This window comes from Rhincodon typus, chromosome 30, assembly GCF_021869965.1.
Source record: "Rhincodon typus isolate 14 chromosome 30, sRhiTyp1.1, whole genome shotgun sequence".
NCBI classification, from domain to species: Eukaryota; Metazoa; Chordata; class Chondrichthyes; order Orectolobiformes; family Rhincodontidae; genus Rhincodon; species Rhincodon typus.
This window is the reverse complement of record NC_063361.1, coordinates 34,540,310-34,566,216: the sequence shown is the minus strand read 5'-3', so window position 1 is coordinate 34,566,216 and position 25,907 is coordinate 34,540,310. Positions and strand designations below refer to the sequence as shown.

Genomic DNA, 25,907 nt, shown 5'->3' with positions numbered 1-25,907 from the left:
CGTTTTCAAAAGGTAAAAGCTGACTCAGGAAATAAGAGATAAAAATAAAAAGTGCTGGAGAACTCGGCAGTCTGGCAGTATTTGTGGGGACCGAAATAGTTAGCATTTTGAGTCCAGCGTGATTGTCTTTGAAACAATCTTTATCCACATACTTTTGTTGTTGTGTTGGACATGTTTAATAAAGATTGAGGAAGAAGTCTTGCAAAAAAACTCAGAGATAGTAAGAACTGCCAATGCTGGAGTCAGAGATAACAGTGTGGAGCTGGAGGAACACAGCAGGCCAGGCAGCATCAGAGGAGCAGGAAAGCTGACGTTTCAACCCAAAACGTCAGCTTTCCTGCTCCTCTGATATTGCAAAAAACTTAGTTACCTACTCTAAAGAAAACTCAACCTCACCTTGGTTATTTTCTATTATCTGATTGATTTGACAGAAATTCTTTAACTTCTACAGTGGTTTTAGGAGTTTCATTTATATCTTGCTGTCATGTCAGCGTAATGCAGCTATCCCACCTTGTATCCATTAAGAATTTACCCTGGGTGCATATTCAAGCTATGTTAAGGGTATGCAGTATGATCAACAGTGCCATCTTTCCAATGAGATTTTAAACTGTGGCCCTGAATATCTTATTAGTAGTAGTGTACTTTTGAAATGTCATTGCTATTACAAAATGGAAAACACAGCAGTCAATTTGCACATCGCGAGGTCCCACCAGATAATCTGTTTTGGCAAGGTGGGACTAGCCCCTCTCCAACTGTTGTTTCGTTCCTCTCACCTCTTCAACTGCTGAATTTCCTGACAAGGTAATGAACTATATGGAAATAAATTGCTTCTGCTATTCTTATTTTTGTTACCTGAATGCATTTAGACAGCTGTTTGCAGTGGGAATATTTTAGCAATGTGGTTCTTTTATTCAAGGTTGGTTGGAGTACAGCTCGTGATTATCACACTTTTGTTTGGGCTCCCCTCCCAAAGGAAGACAACCAAGTAGAGCGACAGCAGCAAGTGACATTTGAAGGTAACTTTCTTTTGACAAAGAACTTCAATAAGTTTGTGTGTTTCCAAAACCTTGCAATCTTCCAGTATAATGAAATCTAAGTTTCAGATTCTTTTAAAACAAATTTAAGATTCCAAACCACCTGCAATGGGATTTAAGGTCATGTTACTTGATAATAAATTTGAGCCATGGTGTCTGGAGAAATACTCAGACTTCTGGAAAACAAAAGTGTTCTTTCACAAGGTTTCTCATCCTCCTGCTCACAATGGAAGGCAGTTGCCTAAGACCATTTGATCACTCACGTTGGCCCCATAGGATTGGCCTGCAAGTTGAACCAACCAACTAACTGGTCGCATTTCTGAAACACAATTGCACAAAACTTGCAAGATGCTGCTGTCACTACACCACCCTGGAGAACTGGTGGGTATTGTTCCAACTGGGAAATCGTGAAAAACTGTTTCCCTGGCAGGAGGATCAGTTGCCAGGAGATGCATTGAAAAGATCTAATAATGAAAGGAGGTGTAATTGAGGTATATAAGATGATTAGAGAGGATTAACAAAATAGACATAGAGTAAATGTTTTCCTTTGTGGGGAAATCTAGAATGAGAGATCAGAGTTTTAGGCTGAGGGATGGCAGATTTAAAACTGAGATAAAAGATCATTTATTTTAAAGAGTTGTGAATCTGTGGAATTCACTACCCCAAAGTGCAGTGGATGCTGGTACATTGAATAAACTTTAGGAGGAAATGGACAGATTTTTAATTAGTAATGGGATAAAGGGGTGTGGGGAGCAGGCAGAAAAATGGAGTTGAGGCTGTGACGAGATCAGCCATGATTATGTTAAATGGAAGAGCAGGCTTGTGGGGCTGAATTGCCTACTCCTGCTCCTTCAACTTTGAGTAATTTCTTTGTAGGCATCTCTTATTGTAGACAAACCAGTCAAAATGTAAGTAGTTTGAATAAGAGTTGATTCGGAATGTGATCTTGATTGATTGTAAAATTTGTACGGAGTTGCAAAGAAAAGAACTGGGGTTGATACTTCCGTTATAGTAGTTTGAAGAATCGAGAAGACGTGGTGTTTGGGTTCTTGTCTGTTTTGAAAAAGATTTTAATTCATTGTTAGTGAAGAATATAAACTATATTTCTTAATCGTATCAAATGATGGAGCAGGCTTGAGGGGCTGAATTGCCTACTTCTGCTCCTTAACATGCATGAGCCTGACTACATTCTCCTTCTGTTCTAGCTTACTACCTTCCGAAAGACTATAATGACTTTTACCAGTTTTGCTACGTTACTCAGAAGGGGGAAATTCGTGGGGCCAGTACACCTTTTGGATTCAAACCGGCTCATTCTAGCTTGTCTGACCACCTGGACAATGATTTCAGCCAAGAAATGCTCATCATCACTACCCAAGTGAGTCCCCTTTATGATGGTACACACACCATCTGGTTTTGAAGCTTATTACACATGAGTAGGATTAATATGAGGAGATTCTCCACTTGGTGTAAATGATTTCATCCCTTAAAGGATAAAATCACCAAATTATTAATTACATTCAAAGACATTACTATTTTTGAAGTCTAATTTTGCGATCCTGGCTTAGAACCCTCCAAGAACTCTATACTGCTCCACTTTTGGCTGCTTGTGCATTCCCAATTTCTGTTGGTCTGCCGTTAACTGTGCCTACAAATGTCAAGGCTGTAAGCACTGGAACTCTTAACCTAATGTCCCATTACCTCGCTCTCTTTCATACCTACCTCTTTCAATTATCTCTTCTATTATTTTCTCCTCTAGATCAGTGTCAGATCTTGGTTGGCATTATCTTCATTGATTTTCCTTTACTTTCACTGTTTCTTGGAAGTGCAGGATTATCTAATATGTGCATTCTAATGTGTCTATGGAGCCTCATTGCAGATGTATCTAGCTTTTCACAGTATGGGCAAGGATGGATTGACTCGTTCTGTTGAGACTGCCTGGTCTTTCTAGCTTGCTTTCTGTCCTTAGCTACCTGTATTCTTCAAAGGAAACCATGTAGCTACTTGATATTGGTCCCCAGGTAAGTTCCAACCTGTACTTTTCTCCCAATCTATGGTGGAAAATGACATTGCTGGAGGTTCATCTTCAAGAAACCATGATTGTTTATCTTGTCCTAACCGACAGACAGTGTCCAAGTTTATGATCTCCCCAGCCATACAAGCTAGATATACAGTATTTCATCTGAGCTGGACTATGATGATGAGTGCTTCAATTTCTGACTTTTCTGATCTCCAAAGTACCTCAGACCTGACCACTTTGAATTCACATTGGATATCCATGATGTTTCATGAATATCTGCTTAAGATGACTGAAGTTGGTATGATGTGTCTATGCATATAGAAGGATAGACATTACTGTAACTTTGTACACAGTAAGTCTGATACCTCTGTTCATTCACCATCTCTTGCATAAATGGGCAAATGCAGATCACACTCTGGAAATTTTATTTGCCAACTCGTTATCAATTCAGACATTTAGGGGTAGGCAATGGCCTATTGGTATTATTGCTAGAGTATTAATCCAGAAACCCAGCTAGTGTTCTGGGGACGCAGGTTCGAATCCCACCGTGGCAGATGGTGGAATTTGAATTCAATAAATTTTTAAAAAGTCTGGAATTAAGAATCTACTGATCACCGTGAAATCATTGCCCATTTTCGGAAAAAAACATCTGGTTCACTCCCATGCCCTTCAGGGAAGGAAATCTGCCACCCTCACCTGGTCTGGCCTGCATGTGACTCCAGACCCACAGCAATGTGGTTGACTCTCAATTGCCATCTGAAATGGCCGAGCAAGCCACTCAGTTGTACCAATTGCTACAACGTCTCAAAGAAATGAAACCGAACGGATTACCTGGTATCAACAATGGCACTGGAAAAGATAATGGCAGAAACAGCCCTGTTGACCATGCAAAGTCCTTGCTAACATCTGGGGTTAGTGCCAAAGTTGGGAGAGCTGTCTCACAGATTAGTTAAGCAACAGCCTGATATAGTCATTCTCACAGAATCAGACTTTACAGACAATGTCCCAGACACCACCATCACCGTCCCTGGATATGTCCTGTCTCACCGGCAGGACAGACCCATCAGCGGTGGCGGCACAGTGGTACACAGTCGGGAGGGTGTTGCTGTAGGAGTCCTCAATGTTAACTCTGTACCCCATGAAGTCTCATGGCTTCAGGTTAATCATGGGCAAGGAAACCTGCAGATTACCACATACCGTCCTCCCTCAGCTGATGAATCGGTACTCCTCAATGTTGAGCAACACTTAAAGGAAGCACTGAGGATGGCAAGAGCACGAAATGTACTCTTTGTGTGGGATTTCGATGTTCACCACCAAGAGTGGCTTGGCAGCAGTACCACTGTTTGAGCTGGTTAGGTCCTAAAGGACGTACTTGCTAGAAGTGCCAAGTAGATGATCCATCTCGGCCTCCTCCAGTGATCCCCGGCATTACAGATACTAGTCTTCAGCCAATTCGATTCACTCTACGTGATATCAAGAAATGGTTGGAGACACTGTATACTGCAAAGGCTACTGGCCCTGACAACATTCCGGCAATAGTACTGAAGACTTGTGCTCCAGAACTTGCCAATCCCCCTAGCTAAGCTGCTCCAGTACAGTTACAACACTGGTATCTACCTGACAATGTGGAAAGTTACCCAAGTATGTCAAATCCAACTTGGCCAATTACCACCCCATCAATCTAATCTCAATCAACAATAATGTGATGGAAGGTGTCATCAACAGTGCTATCAAGCAGCACCTGCTCAGAAATAACCTGCTGAGTGATGCCCAGTTTGGGTTCCGCCAGGGCCACTCAGCTCCTGACCTCATTACAGCCTTGGTTCGAACATGGACAAAAGAGCTGAATTCTAGAGGTGAGGTGAGCGTGACAGCCCTTGATATCAAGACTGTACTCGACTGAGAGTGGCTTCAAGGAGCCCTAGCAAAACTGGAATCATTGGGTATTGGAGGCATTGTTTCTGGCCTGCTCTTGTAGCCACTGTGTTTATGTGGTGAATCCAGTTGAGTTTCTGGTCAGTGATAACACCCAGGATGTTGACAGTGGGGGATTCAATGATGGTAACACCACTGAATGTCAAGGGATGGTGGTTGGATTGTCTCTTATTGGTGATGGTCAAAGCCTGGCATTTGTGTGGCGTGCATGTCATTTGCCACTCTTCAGCCCAAGCCTGGATATTGTCCAGATCTTGTTGCATTGGAACATGGGCTATCGGAGGAGTCATGAATGGTGCTGACCGTTCCGCAATCATCGGTGATCATCCCCACTTCTGACCTTATGATAGAGAGAAGGTCATTGATGAAGCAGCCGAAGATGGTTGGGATCATACCTGACACATAGGAAGATGGTCATGGTTGTTGAAGGTCAATCATCTCAGCTCCAGTCTATCTCTGCAGGAGTTCCTCAGGGTAGTGTCCTCGGCCCAACCATCTTCAGCTGCTTCATCAATGACCTTCTCCCTATCATAAGGTCAGAAGTGGGGATGTTCGCCGATGATTGTGCAATGGTCAGCACCATTCATGACTCCTCCGATAGCCCATGTTCCAATGCAACAAGATCTGGACAATATCCAGGCTTGGGCTGACAAGTGGCAAATGACATTCGTGCCACACAAATGCCAGGCTATGATCATCACCAATAAGAGACAATCCAACCACCATCCCTTGACATTCAATGGTGTTACCATCGCTGAATCCCCCACTGTCAACATCCTGGGTGTTATTACTGACCAGAAATTCAACTGGATTCACCACATAAACACACTGGCTACAAGAGCAGGCCAGAAACTAGGAATACTGCGGTGAGTAATTCATCTCCTGACTCCTCAAAGCCCCCTGTCCACCATCTAGTCAGGAGTGTGATTGAATATTCCCCACTTTCCTGGATGAGTGCAGCCCCAACAACACTCAAGAAGCTTGACACCATCCAGGACAAAGCAGCCCGCTTGATTGGCACCACATCCACAAGCATCCACTCCCTCCGCCGCCAACGTTCAGTAGCAGCAATGTGTACTATCTACAAGATGCACTGCAGAAATTCATCAAAGATCCTTCGACAGCACCTTCCAAACCAATGACCACTTCCATCTAGAAGGACAAGGGCAGCAGACATATGGGAACACCACCATCTCCAAGTTTCCCTCCAAGCCACTCACCACCCTGCCTTGGAAACATATCACTGTTCCTTCACTGTCGCTGGCTTGAAATCCTGGAATTCCCTCCCTAATAGCTTTGTGGGTCAACAGGAGGACTGCAGCTATTCAATAAGGCAGCTCACCACCACCTTCTTAAGGGCAACTAGGGATGGACAAGAAATGCTGGCCCAGCCAGGGATGCTCACATCCCACAAATGAATAGAAAAAAAAATCAATCTGGAGATTTTGCATCCGAGATAGTCTCACCTACCAAAAGGTTTGTTTCCGTGCCGTTTGACTCTACGACTCTATCAACAGCTTTCAGAATTGTGCCAATGATAGTTACAGTGGTATAGGCAGAACCTGGTGGTGGTTGCTGGAGTTTCTGTCCTCCTTCAGCTAATGATTAGCCTACAGTCGCCCATCGCTTTTGAAAATCAGTTCATGATCTCTTCAGCACTTGAAGAGCTTGTAGTAGTGGATTTAGTTCTCCGTCTCATTCCAATCTTATCCCATCCTTAACCTCCTACACTGTTCCACTGAAATTCAACGTAGGCTCAACAGCACCCACGTCTAGGTCTGTTGTTGAGTTTCTACAATTTCCAATAACAACCAACCCCCTCCCCCTTTTTTAAGCTGACATCTTGTGGTAGTTGTGTTATTCTCATTTATGATGCATCTAGTGAAATTTTTAAAATTTTCTTTATTTCTCATTTTTGTTTAATAAATTAAACTTTTTTATAGCGTCTTTCAAGATCACTGACTTCTCAAAACACTTTGTAATTACTGAAACACTTTTATCACTTTATTAATATAGGAAAAGTGGCTGTCACTTTGTACTGGGTAAACTCCCTCAAATGACAGGTGATAATAACCTGATCATCTGTTTTGATGATGTTGGCTGAGGGATGCAGGACAATAAGGAGAACTGTCCTGCTTTTCTTCCAAGCATTGTCATGGATTCTTCACATCCATCTCCGAGGGCTCCGAATGGGTCTTATCTGACAGACACCATCTCTCTTCCTGAGTTTTTAAAAAAAAAAATCATTTGATTTTTGCATTTAAATGTTGGAATAGGTCTTGATCTCAGTTTTTCAACTCTCGGGCAATATCTCTCCTAACTGAGCTGCAGCTGACACCATTGACCGTCTCTTTCATTTTTATCAATCCTCGTATTTTTTTTCCACTTGCATTTCACTCTATCACAGACCTTCCATTTATTTTGTCTTCTCCTTTCTTCCTAACCCTAAGTTCTAGCTTAAAGACTTCTCTGACTAACTATTTTTCCCTAGTTCTGCTGAAAGATCATCAAACTGAAACATCAACAGTTTCACACCCTACAGATGTTGCAAAACCTGCTGAGTATTTCCAACGTTTTATGTTGTCACTTCTGATTTCTAGCATCTGCAATAATTTGTTTTGATGTTATAATGGGGAGTAGTTGAAGCTCTGCAGGGTCATGACTACTGGAATGACCAGCTAGGGCAGAGACAAGACATTGTTTTCAAAAAAACTGAGCAGGCTTTACTTTCTTACCTACTGTAGGGAGCTTCTGATTTTAACAGGGTGTGGCTTAGTAAACTAATTGGGATCAGGAGTTAGCTGTGGTAGCACTGAATAATTTCAATGTCCATGAACTGTGACATACTGGAGATTGAGCAGTTTAAATTTATTGCAGTAATTAAAGTCACCTGGTCCTCAAGTCGGAATTTGTACAATGCATCCCTTCGAAACCCTCCCAGTCACATTGCTGACATTTTGTAGACTGGTTGTTTTAAGAGCTGGGGGATTATTTTTCGACGTTTGCTGGAAGTTAGATTAGACTGCAGGGCTTCTTGGTGTGACTGTTAAGACTGCACTTTTATCTGTCGGGAGTCAAAGGTGCAAATGTTTTGAATCAGTGATGCTCGTAAAAGAGTCTTGCAGCCTGCATTTCCTTTATCTATGACTCTCAGCATGATGGCTAGTCCCATATGTTTCTTAGTCTCCATTCCTAGATCTTGCTGTGAATGCTCCTGGTGGTGCACCATCACTTTTTCTCTCAGGTAAAACGAGTCTGAGGAATGCTGGAATGTCGTTAGACTTCCATTACCATAGTGCAGGCACGAAGATTCTTTTTAAAATGGAATGGTTGCTCCTGTGCATCTCTCATTTGCTGTGAGGAAGCAACTGGGCATCCAGCTGGCACTTAGTCTTGGTGGAATGATGGAATTTGGTAGGTCGCCATGTCAGCAGTTCCTAATTAGGCAGAAGTCCCATCACTGCAGTATTCCTGAGAGTGGCTGTCAGGACATTGGATGGGAATGAGTCACAACAAGAAATTAGTAACACCGTTACATGATGGGAATTTACTGTTGCCTGTGTACAGTGGATATTATACTTCAGTCCCTCACACCTGGACTAACCTATTTTCTAGTTATTGTCTTTACATTATCATTCAATTAGCTTCCAGTGATTATATCATTACTGCTGGAGTGTCGGTTTGAATAACTATGTAAACCATCTATAAAAGTCTTCAATAAAACAAAGAACTGCGGATGCTGGAGATCTGAAACAAAAACAGAAATTGCTGGAGAACCTCGGCATATCTGGCAGCAACTGGACCGAAACATTAGCTCTGCTTTCTCCCACAGATGCTGCCAGACCTACTGAGTTTCTTCAGCAATTTCTGTTCTTGTTTTAAACCAGTGCCCTCTGATTCTGAGTCCATTTTTCCCTATCCACTGTGCCCAGACCCCTTATGAGTTTGAAAATTTCCATCAGATCTTCTCTTAGCTTTCTTTATCCAAGGGAAACCGTTCCAACTTCTCTTATTTACCTTCATAACTGAAGTTTCCCATCACTGGAGCCATTCTCATAAACCTCTTCTGCACTCTCTCTAATGTGTTCACATCCTTCCTACAATGTGGCACCCAGAACTGTACACGATATTCCAGCTGAGGTCAAACCGGTGTCTTTTATAAGTTTATTAGAACCTACCTGCTCTTGTACTTTGTGCCTCTATTTATGAAGTCTAGAATACAGTATGCTTTATTAACAGCTCTCTTTACATGTCTTACCACTGTTAATAACTTGGGTATATAACACACAGGTCTCTCTGCTTCTGCACACTGTTTAGATTAGTACTGTTTGTTTTATACTGTTGGCCTCTAGCAACTGACCAAAATTGCCCGGGTGAGGCATGAGGCACTTGTTGGTTGCTGGTATCCTTTAAACCATAAATCAGTTGTCAGTTCCTTCAGAAGAGGTGGTGTGAAATCCGAGTGCAGTTTCAGGAGCTGCATATGGCATTGCTTGCGCCTTGGTTTTATGACATTATAAAAACTTGTTTCATGATAAAAACTTCTCCAGATTCCGATTACTCCAAAATATTTAATGCATAGCCAGTTAAGAGTCACCAGGGTTTTTTTTTAGCTTCAGTACCTAAGATTTTCACAGTGCAATTTGAAGGGAGATGGGGATGATATTCCTGAAAACTTTGCAATGATTCCAACATTCCCAAATATGTCTCATGCTTTTCTGTTTTTCTGAAATACTTCTGCAATAGGACAAACTTGAAGAAACAGAAAGAGAGAAGGATGATTTGAAGGCCAGCAATGTGAAACTAGTGGAGGAAAACACAGCCCTAAAAGAAAAGATCAAAGAGTTTGAAACACAGGCACAACAAGACAAGGAAGAACATTTTAGAGCATTGGAGATGAATAAGGTACATTAAAGCTCTCCTAATCGCTGTGTAGTTAATGACCTTGGGCATTGTCATTAGGCCTCCTGCATCAGAATTATTTCTGTGAAAAAGTCCAAGTTGCTCAAAGACCAGAAATTAAATTTTAAATAATTATATATCTGAATTTAAAAGCTTTGTTTCGCAAAATAAATCTGCAAAGTTTTATATACCCTTTAAGATTAAACAGAACCCCATTTACCAAGGCTTGTGAATACTGAGTTGTCGTGCCGTTACCAGATTCCAGTCCATCATACAGCATGACCAAATAGTTTTAGTTATTTCTATATTATTGCCCCTTTGGCTGCTAGTTAATGTGGGCCTTGTTGTAACTAAAGGCAGCCGCAGATGAAACCGCTGGATATTTTTAGATCAGTAATCGGAAAGAGCTTTTTGATTTTAATTCGATCTTGCTGCCTGCTAGTGATCCTCTTGGGGCCCAGGTTGTCCTGAATGTGATTGATTCCTAAACTGACACGATATTGGAACAGTAGTAGGCCATTCAACCCCTTGAGCCGATTCTACCATTCAATGACATCACGGCAAACTGTGGCCTAACTCCATATACCTGCCTTTGGCCTCATATTTCTTAATACTTTTGCTTAGTAAAAAATTATATATCTCAGATTTAAAATTTAACAGCTGCTCCAGCATCCAATGCCTTTTGTGGAAGAGAGTTCCAAACATCTACCACCCTTTGTGTGTAGATGTGCTTCTTAACAGCTGTCTTGAATGGTCTGGCCCTAATTCTCAGACTATGTCCCCTAGTTCTAGAATCCCCAACCAGTGGAAATAGTTTATCTACCCTTCTTTTCCTGTTAATATATTGGAGACCTTGAGCACATCACCTCTCAATCTTCTAAATTCTAGAGAAAACAGACCTATTTTGTGTAATTTCTCGTCAAACATAACCTCTAAAGTCAAGTTGATAAAGGCTCGCCCTGTACAATCTTCTTCATAAGCCAAGCCCTCTGTCCTAGGAAGAGTCAAACCGCTCCGAACGGCTACTAGTGCAATATCTTTTTAAAAATAAGGAAAGCTAAAATTGTGCACAATACTCCACAAGTGGTCTCACCAAAGCTCCACATAATGCAGTTAAATTTCCCTGTTCTTATGTTGTATTACCCATGAAATAAACACTAATATTCCACTTAATTCCATCAACATTCCTAATCACATGCAAATTAAGTTTTTGGTGAGTCCTGTAGCAGGGCACCCAGATCCCTCTGAAACCTTTGAGGTCTACAGTCTCTCGCCATTTAAGTACGATATTGCTTTTGTATTCTTCCTGCCAAAGTGGGCATGTTCACATTTACCCACATTTATATTTCATCTGCTGATTTTTGGCCTCCTTGCTTTACCTGTTGTCTACATCCTTTTGATACCATCTCCTCTTGACAACTCAATTTCTTAGTTATCTTGATGCCACCACCAAATTTAGCTGGCATACATTCAGTCCCCACAAACCAGTCACTGACCAAGACTGCTATTAGTTGAGGACCCACCACTAATCCCTGATGAGATAGTAGGAACTGCAGATGCTGGAGAATCTGAGATAACAAGGTGTAGAGCTGGATGAACACAGCAGGCCAAGCAGCATCAGAGGAGCAGGAAGGCTGACGTTTCGAGCCTAGACCCTTCTTCAGAAATACATTTCATCCAGCTCTACACCTTGTTATCACTAATCGCTGAAGCACTGCATTAGTTACAACTTGCCAACCTGAAAAAGATTCATTGATTCCTACTTCCTGTTAGCTAACCAGTCCTTTAATCATATTGCCACCTATACCATGAGTCTGTATTTCGTGTAGTAAACTTGGATTTCAAAAAAGCACTTGATAAGGTGCTATATCAGCGTACACCAAAACCACAGGATCCTCCCATTTATCATTACTTATGACTATGGCAGTGTTCCTTCAATTAATAGAAGAAATGACTATACATCTAACCTGCTCCAAAACTGACCTCCGAGCACTGTGAAAATTAACTGACCTTGATGAGATAAAGTTCTTAACATAAATGAAACCTACGCAGATTATCTTTGTGAAGTCCTGTAAGGCCTCACCATATTGCCCTAAAGAGCAGAAACTTGAGATCCAGATGCTTGTGAAACATTTCAGCTGGTCTTTGCGATTGAAATCATGAGTTTCTCATTGCAATGTAAATAATAGGTGTTAAACAGAATGTTTTACAGAGATCTCTACTTAGTGCGAGGGCAGTTAGCTCAGTTGGTTTGGTAATGAGTGTGTGGTGCAGAATAAAGCCAATAGAGTGGGATCAATCCCCATGCCAGTTTTGGTATTTTAGGGAGGCCCTGCCTTCTCGCCCCTGGCCCACCTTGTGGACCCTTTGAGCTATACATAACAATTGTCTTTCTGTAATGGAGAGAGAGAGATATCTATAGTTCTTTTGTGATGATGGCTCCGTACCATTTAGTGTGCAAGCAGATACTGTAGTGTAATCTCTTCACAATTTAAAATACTCTTTAACAAATAGGAATCAGAAATAAAAATAAAATCTGTTTGCAAAACCCAGCTTCTGAGAAAAAGCTAGAAAATGTTTTAGGGTTGGATCTTCCGGAAGAGTGAATCTGGCAAATGGCCTGTAGACCCAAAATGTAAATCTGTCTTGTCATTTGACTGTGTGCTGTATTTCCAGCATATTTTGCTGTTGCCTGTCACTACCCCATTATTGGCTCAATACGCAATGGATGCAATTCCACGTTGGAATAATTATTCCTATCCCCCTTGTTACTTGTATACAACAGAAGGACATGATGGCATTAGAGAAACAAATGTTGGAACAGAAGGTGGATAATGAGGTGGAATTGAAGGCACAGAGTGAAAAGACTGAGCAACTCAGAAGGGAATTGGCTGAAAAAGCTGCAATGTGCTTAAAAGTACAAAAGGAAAATCAGGTAAATGCAGTTCTAGAATATGGTGTATGCTATTTATAAATGTGCTTTGAGATTTTTGACTCTTAAAAGCGTTCAGTTGCTGGCTACAGATTATTCTTAAAGCTTGGTATAAAATTGCTGAAAACTTTTTAAATAATAAAACATCAGGATCACACTCCATGGTGCATGGGAAACCATCTTCTTCAAAAAGTGCAGTGGAGTCTTTTATATGAAGCTGAGTGTAGACAGGACCTTGGATCAATGTCCCATTCAAAACATGGCATCTCTATCAATACCACTGCCTGTTGGTACCTCAAGAGTGTCAGTTACATTTTGTGCTTGCAAGCGCTGGATATAGTTCAGTCTAGTTCAGAGTTGAGTTTTCTATCTATTAACCAATGGGTGAAATGCTTGAAATAAAACATCAGTGTTTCTCACAAGAGTGTATTTGAGACTTTTTAATCACTGAAATGTTGAGGTTGCAGTTTGTGTCCCAAAAGTCCATTTTGTTGGTGTCTGGAAGATTTCGGGGATCCTCGTTCCTGAATCACAAAACACTAGCCTACAAGTTCAGCAGGTAATAGGGAGGGCAAATGGAAATGTTGGCCTTATTTCAAAGGGAAGGATAGAGTGTAAAGATAGGGAAGTCTTGCTGAAGCTAGAGCAGGCTTTAGTTAGTTCACAGCCAAAATATTGAGACAGTTTTGGGGCCCTTGTCTAAGGAAAGATGATCTAACATTGGGGACAGTTCAGAGAATGAGCAGTTGGTTGATCAAGGGTATGGAAGGATTTTCTTATGAGGAGAGGTTTGGGTGGGTTGGACCTATATTCTTTGGAGTTTAGAAGATTGAAAAGCGATCTTATTGAACATGCAGGATTTGTAGGAGACAGGATAGATGCAGAAAGGTTGTTTTTCCCCTGTGGGAGAGTCTAGACCCAGAGCGCATAATCACAGAATAAAGGATTGTCCTTATAAGACCATCATCTCTGAGGGTAGTGACTTTGTGGAAGTCTTTATCATGTTGGGTGTAAGTATATTCAAGGCTGAGACAGACAGGTTTTTAATCTGTATGGGACTCGAGGGATGTGGAGTTGAGGATAATTAGATCAGTCATGACCTTGTCGAATGGTGTAGCAGACACAATGAGCTGAATGGTCTACTTCAGCTCCTACATTTTATGCTCTCGTGCTGTTTGCATCGCTTCTTATTAGAATGATATCCATCCAACTCCATTGAATGCCCACTCATCTCTTTCCCTGTCACCTCAGTCAATTCCTTCATTACAGCCAAAATCCACTCACTTATTGGTCTTCTCACTGATCTTCATTTCTCTCTCTTTTATTAACTACGGCTAAATCAGAAATACTGATGCCAGAATCTGCTTCTGCACAGCCTATCGCATCCAGTTGATTTCAAAGTCTCCGATTTAATTTTCAAACCTGTCTAAATCCTTGCTTCTCCACACTTGAACAAACTGCTCCAGCCTAAGCCTCGTGGTCATAGGATTGGGAGGAAGGCATTCAGCCCTTTAGCAGTTTCTGCCATTCAAAAAGGTCATGACCAATCTGCAACATTATCCCATGTACCTGCCTTTGCCCTGAATCACTTGGTACCTTCTAACTAACGAAAATCTATCGATCCCAGTTTTAAAGATTGATGATTGATCTACAAATTGTTATTGCAAAGAGAGTTCCAAAGTATTTCCTTCTTTCGTTCTTAAAAGGACTGGTTCTACTTGTTGTAACAATTCTGCTCCTTGTAGACTCCACAATTAACCCTCTAATTCTTTGACTTTGGATGATTCTTGGACTGGACTAAAGGGTCTGTTTCTGCGCTATATGACTCTGACTACATTCCCCCAGTTTTACCACCAGACACTGACTTTTCTGCCACTGCTTGGCTTCTCCTTGAATTTCTTGCTCAAAGTGATGTTTGCTTTGCTCGCTATTTCCACTCTTTATTAAAGACACTTTCCCCACTGCATTCGTGTCACTGTGGCTTTAGTCTCCTCCAACATCCCTACTTCTTCCTTGTGCTGTAAATATTGTCATTATCCTTTGTAAAACTCACTATTGCATCTTGCAGCAGAGTTACCTGTATTGGGCTGAATTTTGACATTGCTTTGTTACATCTGTTTCATTTTTCTTTTTAATAAGGAATTGCAGGCAAAGATGGAGTCAGCACAAGTCTCTGTTGAGCAGTTAAAACAGAACAATGACAAAGCTGCAGATAAAGCAAAACGTCTCCAGCAAGAAGCCAAGACACTGAGAATGGAGATCAGCACAAAAGAGACTGAGCTAACAAAGTAATGGGAAAAAGAAACTTGTATTTATATAGCACCTTTCGGACTCTACAGCAAATTAAATATTTTTAAGTGTAGTCATACTGTTGTACTTTAGGGAAAGTTGACAGCCAATTTGCACTTGGGAAGATCCCACAAACAGCAATGAAATAAAATACTGCACATCCTGTTTCTCAGGGACTTTGGTTAGGGACTATATACTGGCTGGCACCCCATAGACTTGCGGGAACAATCTTTTTTCGCTGTTTATGTTCACCTCAGAGGGCAGATGTCTCCCCTGTTTAACATCTGCTTAACATTTCATCCAAACAGTGTAACGTTTCCTCAGTCTTGCGCTAGGGGTGTCGGTCTGGATTTTGTGTTCAGGTCTCTGGAGAGGGATTTAGCTCCTAAAAATCTTCTGACGTAGCAATTAGAATGCCAACATCAAACTGTAGTTAATATTTATGGTAAGGTTCATGCAATGATGTATTGTGTGTAAACTCTGTGCCCAGCATGTTGGGTTTAAAGGACATATATTTATCAGGATAAGAATTTCTGTGCAGCTCCTCACTAATCAAAGATTCTTGTTGGAATACTCAATGACTGGATTTTTTTATACCAGTCTAACTGCTCAGTTCCTGATTTGTGTTTCAGCAAACAATGATTATTGTGCCCATTCAGAGGAAGGGAAATTGATTAAGCAACCAGTATGATGGGTTATAATATCTTCTAGCTCAACAGAGGGATAATAGGAGAGATAGAGCACACTTTTTCAGCAGTGTTAGCCTTGTAAAGAGATCTATCTGGGTGCTAAAATATTGTAACTCCTACAGATCCAAGGTAATTTGTACAGCCTAGAAAATGCTGTGGATCATGTGCGTAAATCCCTAATATTTGAACTTTTAAGTATGAGGAAAACAGATATTTAATCGACAAGGGAATCGGGGGTTATAGGGATAAGGTGGGAAAGTGGAACTGATGATAATCAGGTCGGCCACAATCTCATTGAATGGCAAAGTAGACTCAGTGGGTCGAGTGGCCTATGTTTGCTGCGATGACTTATAGATTAGTTAGATGGATTCACACTGATATAAATATTCTAAGCAGAATAAAATGTGACTCCTCAAGTTTTGCACACGGGCTGTTCATTTTATTGTACTTTTCTGAATGAATGTTCTAAATAGATATATCCAAATTTTATGAATAGTTTATTTTTCAAAAAAAGATAAAAGGGAAAATGATTCTTTCTGACTCTTCCCTGTGAATTTTGACTTGTAGCCTGGCAGAAACCAAGAATCAGATTGCAAAAGAATTGGAAGTTTCACAGGAGAACATCAAGCACCTCCAGGTAAGGCAGTTTCCATTGAGTTAAGGGCTTGTGCTGATTCCTGAATGCAGGATATTTTGTGGGGACAGCTTGAGATTGTAGCTTTATTGGAAAGGCTACAACATACAAACCAGAGCCCGGATGAGTAGCAGTGTCTTCAGCTCAGATCTCCACTCAAACACATTTCATCCACAAAAGTGGGATCTCCAACTTCACATGCTCAGTCCAAATAGGAAAAGTAGGAGTGTTGGCTTTGCACCAACTTAAAAGATTCGCAAGAAGTAAACTCAAGTAAAATATTAGCAGTGCTATTCCTGATGGATTTGTTTGGGTGGTGATTGTCCTTGAATGAGATGGTATTAAACAGTTGAGATTCCTTTTCTCTTTTGTGGTAGGTTTCCTGCCTTCACTACCCCTCACTCACCCACTAGAAACCATTAACCACTTGTTTAAGATAGAATTCCACAATCACATGTCTCCTTGGGCACCTTGACAAATGGCCATTCAGCATGTGTGACTCCTCACAGCAAGTATTGAGTTGTGAGAGGATGGCAAATGACCCTGATTCCCACTTTTCACCACATTCTTGTCCTAGCACCTTTGCTGGGCTTATGGTTGAGGGCTCCATCTGCAATTCTGGCATGGCCAACTTCGTGAATTTTCTCTTTGTTGCCTAATGAAGCTGAATTGTAACAGGAAACGCCATCACAGCTGAGATCAGTTGAGCCATCCTAGCCTAGAAATTAAATCTTGAACCTTCCTCACCTGGAATGCCTACACAACGTTACCTACAATGGAGTCAACAAATGAGAAGAGGTGGAACAAACCAACAATACCCATTACACAATCAGTATTTTCTGCTAAACGGATTGTAACTTAATTTTTATTTTCCATTTTCCAGTCTGAACTTGATAACCAGAAAAAAGAAAATGGGAAGTTAGCAGAGGGTCTGAAGAAAATGGCTGGAAAGGAGATTGAAGTGCAGAAGCAAACGGCCGAGGTTCTGCGCTTGCAGCAAGCCTTGTCCGATTGTGAGAAACTAAAGGCGGCCAGTTTGACGACTGAAAGACAGGTACCGTCAACTCCATTTCCGCCTAGCCCCAGACTACAATCTGTGTTCTTCACATTCATTCTTCATTTTTCCCTCATGTTTATCTTCCCTGTCTTTGATTTTTTTTTTAAAAAAGTACTGTGTTTATTGGGGATGAGAGTCCACAGGGTCCATGTGTCCACTCGGGCATCCCAATTATTCTTCAGTCTGAAGCTAATTCAGGTGTTGGGTATTTTGCCGTTGACGGCATTGTACTTGTGTGTAACCTTGGTGTGGGCTGAACAGTGAATTAGAACGTGAGCCCGAGGTGACTTTCTTTTCCTTGTTTTGTTAAGACTAAAGGCTTTTGGCTCTAACTGTAGCAATCTGCCTGCTGTAGCTTAACTCTGCAAAGAGGAGTGGCCAAATATATGTTTCCACTAGTGGGAGGGTCAGTAACCCCAGTGCTCAGGTTTGAGATAGTTGAGAAAAAAATTGGAAGGAAATGAGAAGCAATTTTTGTTTAACGCAGCAAGTTGTTCTGATCAGAAATTCACTACAAGAAAGGCAGTGGAAGAAAGTTAAATAATGCCTTTCAAAAGAGGAATTGGAATAAATACTCAAAGGAAAAAATCTGTGTTATGAGATAAAACAAGAAGAGTGGGATTAATTGAACAGCTCTTTCAAAAATACAAATGGCTTCTTTCTGAAATGTAGGATTCCAACTTGTGGCATTCTTTGTAAGTATTACTTTCCTTATAACTCAAACCTTCACATCTCTGATAAGCTGGGACTTTATTCCCTGAACTGTAAGAGGCTTAAGGGTTGACCTCAGGAGGTTAATAAAAACATGAGGGGCATAGATAATGTGAATATCTAAGGTCTTTTCTCTAGGATAGAGGAGTCGAAAACTAGAGGGCATAGGTTTAAGGTGAAGGAGAAGATTTAAAAGGGACTTGAGGGATAACTCTTTCATATGGAAGGTGGTGTATATTGAATGAGGTGCCAGAGAAAGTGGACAAGGTGGGTACAATTCTGAAATTAAGAGACATTTGGACACCTACATGGATAGGAAAAGTTTAGATGAACATGGGCCAAATGCAGGCAAATGGGGAGGCGATGGCCTAGCCTATATTATCACTGGATTGTTAATCCAGAGACGCAGATAAATTTCTGGGGGCCTTGGTTCGAATCCCACCATGGCAGATGGTGGAATTTGAATTCAATAAATATCTGGAATTAAGAATCTAACAATGACCATGAATCCATTGCCAATTGTTGGAAAAATCCATCTGGTTCACTAATGTCCATTAGGGAAGGAAACTGCTATCCTTACCTGGTCTGGCCTACATGTGACTCCAGATCCACAGCAGTGTGGTTGACTCTTAACTGACCTTTGGGCAATTAGGGATGGGCAATAAATGCTGCCTGGCCAGTGACGCCCTCATCCTGTGAATAAATAAAGAAAGAAAATGGGAGTAGTTTAGTTAAGGAAACCTGGTCAGCATGGTTGAGTTGGACTAAAGGGTCTGTTTCCATGCTGTATATCTCTATGACTCTGTTTCATATGTACAGGACTTAACATAGTCATACTTTTAAACAAAATCATGCTGTCGTATGTATGGTTCTCATTTATACCAATAGCTGCAAGAGCAAGTAGAGAATCTCCAGCAATGTCTGACGGCCGTAGAAGAGCAGTTGCAGTTGGCTGAAAAGCAGCAGGTTCAAACGATTGCGGAGCTGAGAGCAGCAAAGGCTGACCGGGAGAAGAGTGACGCCAATCTCCGAGATGCTCATGAAGACGTTCAGCACTGGAAAAGCAAATTTGAAAAGTTGGACCAAATCTTTTCTAAGAATGAGGTAAGCGTGACCAGAAAGCCATTGCTAAATAGCCACAACAACGATAACTTGCACCTTTCTCAATGTAGTTAAATATCTCATGTTTGACTTTGAGCCAAATGGGGAAGTACTTGGACAGATGACCAAAAGCCTGGTCAAAGAGAGATGTTTTAAGGAGCATTGTGAGACAGCCATAGAAAGGCAAGGAGATCTAGGTAAGGATTTCAGAGTTTATAGTTCCAAAACTGTTTGAAAGCAGAATTTGTTACTAAAATTTAGACTGTTGAATTTTCAACTCATGTTTGGCCTCTGCTCTTCATTGAGTGTGTACCTTGGTTCTTCCCCTGGAGAGAAAGAAGGGAGGTGTTTCAGTCTTCAATTTGTTGTCCTTGTTGAAGAGGTCAGTAAAGAGGGTGGGATGATTCTTAAAACATTTTATATTTTAAAACATTTAAACTTTTAATTTGAGTGTTAACCTACTTAATTCAAATACATTAATATAGTCATACTTTTAAACAAAATCATTTTTAAACTAAAAATTGTGAAGGTCTGCTGCCTTTAGCACAATTTCTGCCAGATTTATTCTTGTTCTTTCAAGCCTGTTCTGCCATTCAGTAAGATCATGGCTCACCTGTTTGCATTTTTAGTTCCACATTCCCAGCTACAACTGATAACCTTTAACTCCCTTGCATAAGAGGAATCTATTTTTTTTCCACCCTAAAAATATTCTAAGTCCCCCACCTACACTGCCTTCTGAGGCACAGAGTTCCAAAGTAGTTGGATATGTATCCAATGATTTTCTTAAAATGTTAAACATTTGAAATTAAGGGGAATGAGTGGTGTAAGGTAAAATCCTTTAATAATGCATGACCAATGTATCAGGAGAAAATCGACAATAATTTACACCTGTTTCTCCAAAGTAGCAATAAAATTCCTGGGTCTTTGTACTTGATTTGTAAACCAATTGCTATTAAGTTTTCTTTTATCAAATAGCAGTGAGAAATCAAGTTGCAGAAATAGTCACCGTTTTTGTAGGGAGTCTGTCTTTGTTAAATAGGATTAAATTCATTGCATCATAGAATGAAAAGTGTGAATTGTGTTTTGTGTAACTTTCCATTTGATTGCACCGGGAGGTCGTGTGAGCTCACTGATAACCAATATCGTTTTCGTTCCAAATTTGGAGATGTTGGTGAACACCAACATAATGGGCCAACAGCTCCCTCTGTACTGATCATTTCATGATCAATTTCCGGGACCTGATGAGTGGACAGGATTCTGACTCCATAGAAGTGACTACTGACATGGAACTATTGTTAATTAGGAAAATCTCTATGAATATAAAGCATTCAGCTCCCAACTATTTATCTTTAATCATATCTGTTGACATTCAAATTTTCTTCCTGCTCTGTTTTTCCTGGTTTGCAAAATTAAAGGGCGATTTGCTTTCTTCTCACTAGGGAAGAACATGTTCTCTGTTTTTGGTTTGTACTCCTTGGCTTTGTGTTTCACAGCTGTCTTGGCCTGTTGATGATCTTTGATAGAATTGATCAAAATTTCTGAACTCAGTGATTGGAAAGAAGAAAGATTTTCCTTCTTGTAGAAAAGGATTGTAAATCTGTAGAATTCCCTGTGCAGTGAAGCAGTTGAGGCTACCTCGTTGAATGTTTTTAAGGCAAAAATAGATTTTTAAACAGTAAAGGAATTAAGAGTTATGGTGAAAGGGCGGGTAAGTGGAGCTGAGTCCACAAAAAGATCAGTCATGATCTTATTGAATGGTGGAGCAGGCTCAATGGGCCAGATGCTGCTATTTCTTATGTTCGTATGTCTTAGGATCTCCGATCTTGTACCTCTGTTTCACAAATGTTTACAAATGAGCTACCAGTTAGTCCGTCAACTCATGTTTACGCTCCACAGGAGTCTCTTCCCACCCCTTTTCACCTAACCCCATCAATTTATTCTTCTATTTCTTTCTCCTTGTTTCTCCCTCATGTATTTGTCTAGCTTCCCCAGAAGTGGGTCTGTGACATTCATTGCACTTGTTCCTTATGTTAGCATGTTCCACACTCTTGCCACTCCCTGGATTAAAAGGTTTCTTCTGAATTCCCTATTGGCTGTGTTAGTCACTATCTTCACAATAGTTGGAAAAAGGTGGTGGAGATGCATTTAAAGGGAAGCTTGGCAGGCACATGAGGGAGAAAGGATATTCTGTAAGAGTTAGAAATGAGTGAGAGGTGGCTCATACGCATCACAAGGCAAACAGTACAGACCAGATGGGCTAAATGGCCTTTTGCAGCGTTCTAAATGCTGCAGTGTCTGGGGGTTTTTGATTTTAAGTTAACAATTATAAGGTGGATTCAGATCTACCCACATTTTGACTTTACACCCAGGACCCTAACTTTTCAGAGGCAGCAATGGCTTGGACTTCTGACAGCTGCAAAATGTCTTTTTAAATACTTGCTCTTTTTGATGGATGAGGCCTATTGGACTTCTTTTATAATGCCTAAAGCTGAAAAACATAGGCTTACTACAGAGCAATAAAGAACACTTGCCTTTTCATCAACTCACATATTCCATTGCTGTTCCTCCCGCCATGCTTGGGAAGCAGTGCATTTTTACAACCAATGTGGAAAATGAAGAGTTGTGTCCCAGCCATAAAATGGTGGGACAATTACAATCCAGCCATTACTGCCCCATCAGTCCCAATCATTGGCAAAGTGATTGTCTACATCACCATCAAGCAGCATTTGCTCAACAATAACTTGCTCAGTGATGCTAGGATGGGTTTCCATTAGGGCCTCTCAGCTCGTGACCTCATTATGACCTTAGTCCAAACATGGACAAATGATATGAACTCTAGAGGGTGACACAAGCGGTTGCCTTTGATGTCAAGGCTGCATTTGACCAACGGTGACATACAGGCCCCTACTGTAACTGGAGTCAATGGGAATCAGGGAGAACACTTCACTGGTTGGAGTCCTACTTAGTACAAAGGAAGATGGTTATGGTTGTATATGCAAGATCTGGGCTGATAAGTGGCAGTAACATTTGTATCACTCAAATGACACATAATGGCCATCTCCAGTGAGAAAGAATGCAGCCATCTTCCCTTGAAATTCAATGGCATTACCATTGCTGAATCCACCCCTCATCACTATAAATCTCCGGGGGTTATCATTGTCCAGAAGCTATACTAGACCAGCTGTATACATACTGTGGCCCCAAAGGCAGGTGAGAGGTTAGGAATTCTGCATTGAGCAAATCATTCCCTGAATCCCCAAAGCCTGTACCACCATCTGCAAGGCATGATTCAGGAGTGTGACAGAATGGTCCCAACTTACCTGAACGTGTGCAGCTCAAGCAACACCAGGAAGGTTGACACCATCCAGCATAAAGTATCCTACTTCATTGCCACACCATCCATGTCCTTCAACATTTACTCCCTTCACCATATCACCTTTATAAATGCATGACCTTCTTCACTCGAGGAACGAGGGCAGCAGGTGCAGGGGGAATACCACCTGCACATTCTCCTCTGAGCCACACTCTGTCCTGACTTGGAACTACATTGCTATTCCTTCAGTGTTGCTGGGTTACAATCCTGGAACTCCCTCCCAACAGCAGAGTGGGTGTACTGACACCCCATGGACTACATTGGTTCAAGAAGGCAGGCTTAAAGGTGGACAGATCCTCAAGTCTGAATGAGTTGAATCTCAGGCTGCTGTGGAAAACAAGGGAGGAAAACACAGGGGTTCTGACCCAAATCTTTAATTCATGTCTGGACACTGGGGAGGTGCCAGAGGACTGGAGGATAGCCAATGTGGTTCCACTTTTCAGTTGGAGAGGCAAGCTTTGGTCAGGGATAGTCAGCATAGCTTTGTCAGAAGGAGGTAACAAATTTGATGAAATTTTTCCAGGAAGTGACTGACTCTGTAGATGTTGGTAGTACAATTGATATAGTTAATATGGATTTCAGAAAAGCCTTTGACAAGATCCCATATGGGATACTGATAAAGAAGGTAAAACACATGGGATTCAAGCTAACTTGGCAAGTTCGATTCAAAATTGGCTTAGTGGCAGACGACACAGGGTGGTGGTAGAAGGCTGGCTGTGTGATTGTACTGGAGGAGGTACAGAGGAGATTCACCAGAATGTTACCTGGGAATGGAGCAGTTTAGCAATGAAGAGGGTCTGGATAAGCTCAAGTTGTTGTCTTTAGAGCAGAGAAGGCTGAGAGGAGACCTAATTGAGGTGTACAAAATTGAACAGCAAGAACAGGGTGGATAGAAAGCAGCTGTTCCCTTTAGGTGAAGGATCAATAACAAGGAGGCATAATTTTAAGTTGGAAGACAGGAGGTTTAGAGAGAAGTTGGATAAAAACATTTTCATCCAGAGGGTGGTGGGAATCTTGAATGCGCTGCCTAGGAGGGCAGTAGGGTCGGGAAACGTCACAATCTCAACAACGTGCTTGAATGAGCACTTGAAATGTCACAGCATTTAAGACACTGAGCAACTGCTGGAAGTGGATCTAGTGTAGATTTTAGTTGTTCTTTTGTTGGTGCAGACTTGATGGGCCAAAGGGCCTTTTCTGTGCTGTGATTCTAAGGCAGCTCTCTTCCACCTTCTAGGGCATTTGGGCAATAAATTCTGAATTAGCCAACAATGTCCACAAATATATTTTAAAAAGAGAGACTTTAATATATACAGTGCCTTCTGCCACAGTCTTGGGGAGCTCCAAAGCACTTCACAGCCAATTAAATACATTTGAAATGTATTCATTGTTGTAGTATAGAAAACATGTCGTGCAGTTTGTGTACTGTGCGTTCCCACAAACAGCGGTATAACAACGAGCAGTTAATTTGTTGGTGCTGTTGAATGAAAGGAGTACATTGGTGAAGACATTGGGAGCAACTTTCCTTTTTTCCCCTCAGTTCTGTAATGGGCATTACGGTGACTCAGTGGTTAGCACTGCTGCCTCACAACACCAGGGATCTGAGTTTGATTCCACCGTCAAGCGATTGCCTGTGTGGAGTTTGCACATCTCCCCATGTCTGCGTGGTTTTCCTCCAGATGGTCCAGTTTCCTACCACAGTCTAAAGATGTGCTGGCTAGCATGCATTGGCTAAATTGCCCATAGTGTCCAGGGATGTGCAGGCTAGGTGGATTAGCCATGATGAACGCAGGATAATGGGAATAGGGTAAGGAGGTGGGTCAGAGTGGGATATTCTTCAGAGGGTCATTGTGGACTTGATGGGCCTGTTTCCATACTGTAGGGATTCTATGATTCTGTGTACTCCCATGCTCTTGTTCGAAATAGTACCATAGAAGCAGATGACGTCTTGGTTTATTGTATCACCGGCAGCGCAGCATTCCCTCTGGACTGCACTGGAAGGTTAGTCAAGATGACAAGAAAATCAAGCTCAGAGAGCAGTGAGAAGAGAAAGGTCTACTGTGCTGATGTCTGGTTTCTTGAAGGCATGTCATTGCCAGAAATATAAGCTGCTGCAGTCAGCTGATCCTGTTTGGCAAATTAATTGTACTGCTATAACCTTGTGACAATGCATGCGCTGAGAGTCACAGCGGCACTACCATGGATAATGCCATCACTGAACTAGAACTAACTGGCTTTTATTAATAATAAAAAAATTGCACAATTTAAAGATGTCTGCTTCATCAGTTCAAATTACACTTGCAGTATATATTTCTGCATAACTGAAGTAACAACAAGGGTCGCTGATTTTACAGGATGACAATGTCTGGTGAATGACCCATGTGCCAATTAAATCACATGATGGAGTCTTTTTTTCTTGTCTCTGAATCATCTTGTACACAGTAGAATTCTCACCAGTGTAGATCTTTGTCTTGTTATGTAATAACCTGATTGTTCACTTGTAGGGAGTCAGTGAATCTATCATTAACATATCAAAATCTACTTTCTGTTGGGTCAGTTTTCTTTACTACATTTTGGGAGTAAGACTTAACTCATAACTGCAAAGTTATCTAATTATTTCATATGTTATTATTTTATATTACTTTGCACGTGATCCCATGTCTTTGAGATCATTTTTAAGAATTCTGATTCAGTAAGACTGACTTCAAATAGTATAGTTAACAAAAAAAAACTGATGTCTTGGTCATTTCAACACCTTTTACTGAATTTGCATTGTTTGAATTCTTTATCTTGTTTTTAGAACATTTACAATTTGTGACTCACTGGTGATTTAACTGGAGGCATAATCCACATCATTATAATCTACATGAACAAAGAATCTTGCCTTTGTACCTGTAACCTGCATTTCTGTGTCTTGTTGCCATTGTGTTGTTAAAGAAGCAAACGGCCATTTGCACATCATGCTAATATTTGCTGTTTGAAAGAGGATTCCAGTTGGCCCTGGTCTCTCGCTCTTTGTTTGCTGCCCTGTGAATATTTCCTATTCTATCACGTGAATGTTTTTGACCATTATTGTAGGGCTCCATTCAAACTCTGAGGAAATAAGACTTCTCCAAGAGATAGTAGGAACTGCAGATGCTGGGGAATCTGAGATACCAAGGTGTAGAGCTGGATGAACACAGCAGGCCAAGCAGCATCAGAGGAGCAGGAAGGCTGACGTTTCGGGCCTAGACCCT

At 41.2% G+C, this 25,907-nt stretch overlaps 1 protein-coding gene across 5 annotated transcripts in view; it reads left to right on the top strand.

The window, feature by feature from the left end:
• The window catches only part of LOC109919084 (calcium-binding and coiled-coil domain-containing protein 2-like), a 62,293-nt gene that overhangs the window by 12,190 nt on the left and 24,196 nt on the right, over positions 1 to 25,907 (top strand). For all 5 annotated transcript variants that reach the window (XM_048614459.1, XM_048614460.1, XM_048614456.1 and 2 more), the window contains exons 4-11: positions 917 to 1,016; positions 2,240 to 2,409; positions 9,733 to 9,891; positions 12,674 to 12,823; positions 14,960 to 15,108; positions 16,366 to 16,435; positions 17,316 to 17,486; positions 19,089 to 19,304. In XM_048614459.1, the coding sequence (XP_048470416.1) occupies positions 917 to 1,016; positions 2,240 to 2,409; positions 9,733 to 9,891; positions 12,674 to 12,823; positions 14,960 to 15,108; positions 16,366 to 16,435; positions 17,316 to 17,486; positions 19,089 to 19,304 (1,185 nt within the window). The remainder of the gene's footprint in view (positions 1 to 916; positions 1,017 to 2,239; positions 2,410 to 9,732; positions 9,892 to 12,673; positions 12,824 to 14,959; positions 15,109 to 16,365; positions 16,436 to 17,315; positions 17,487 to 19,088; positions 19,305 to 25,907) is intronic.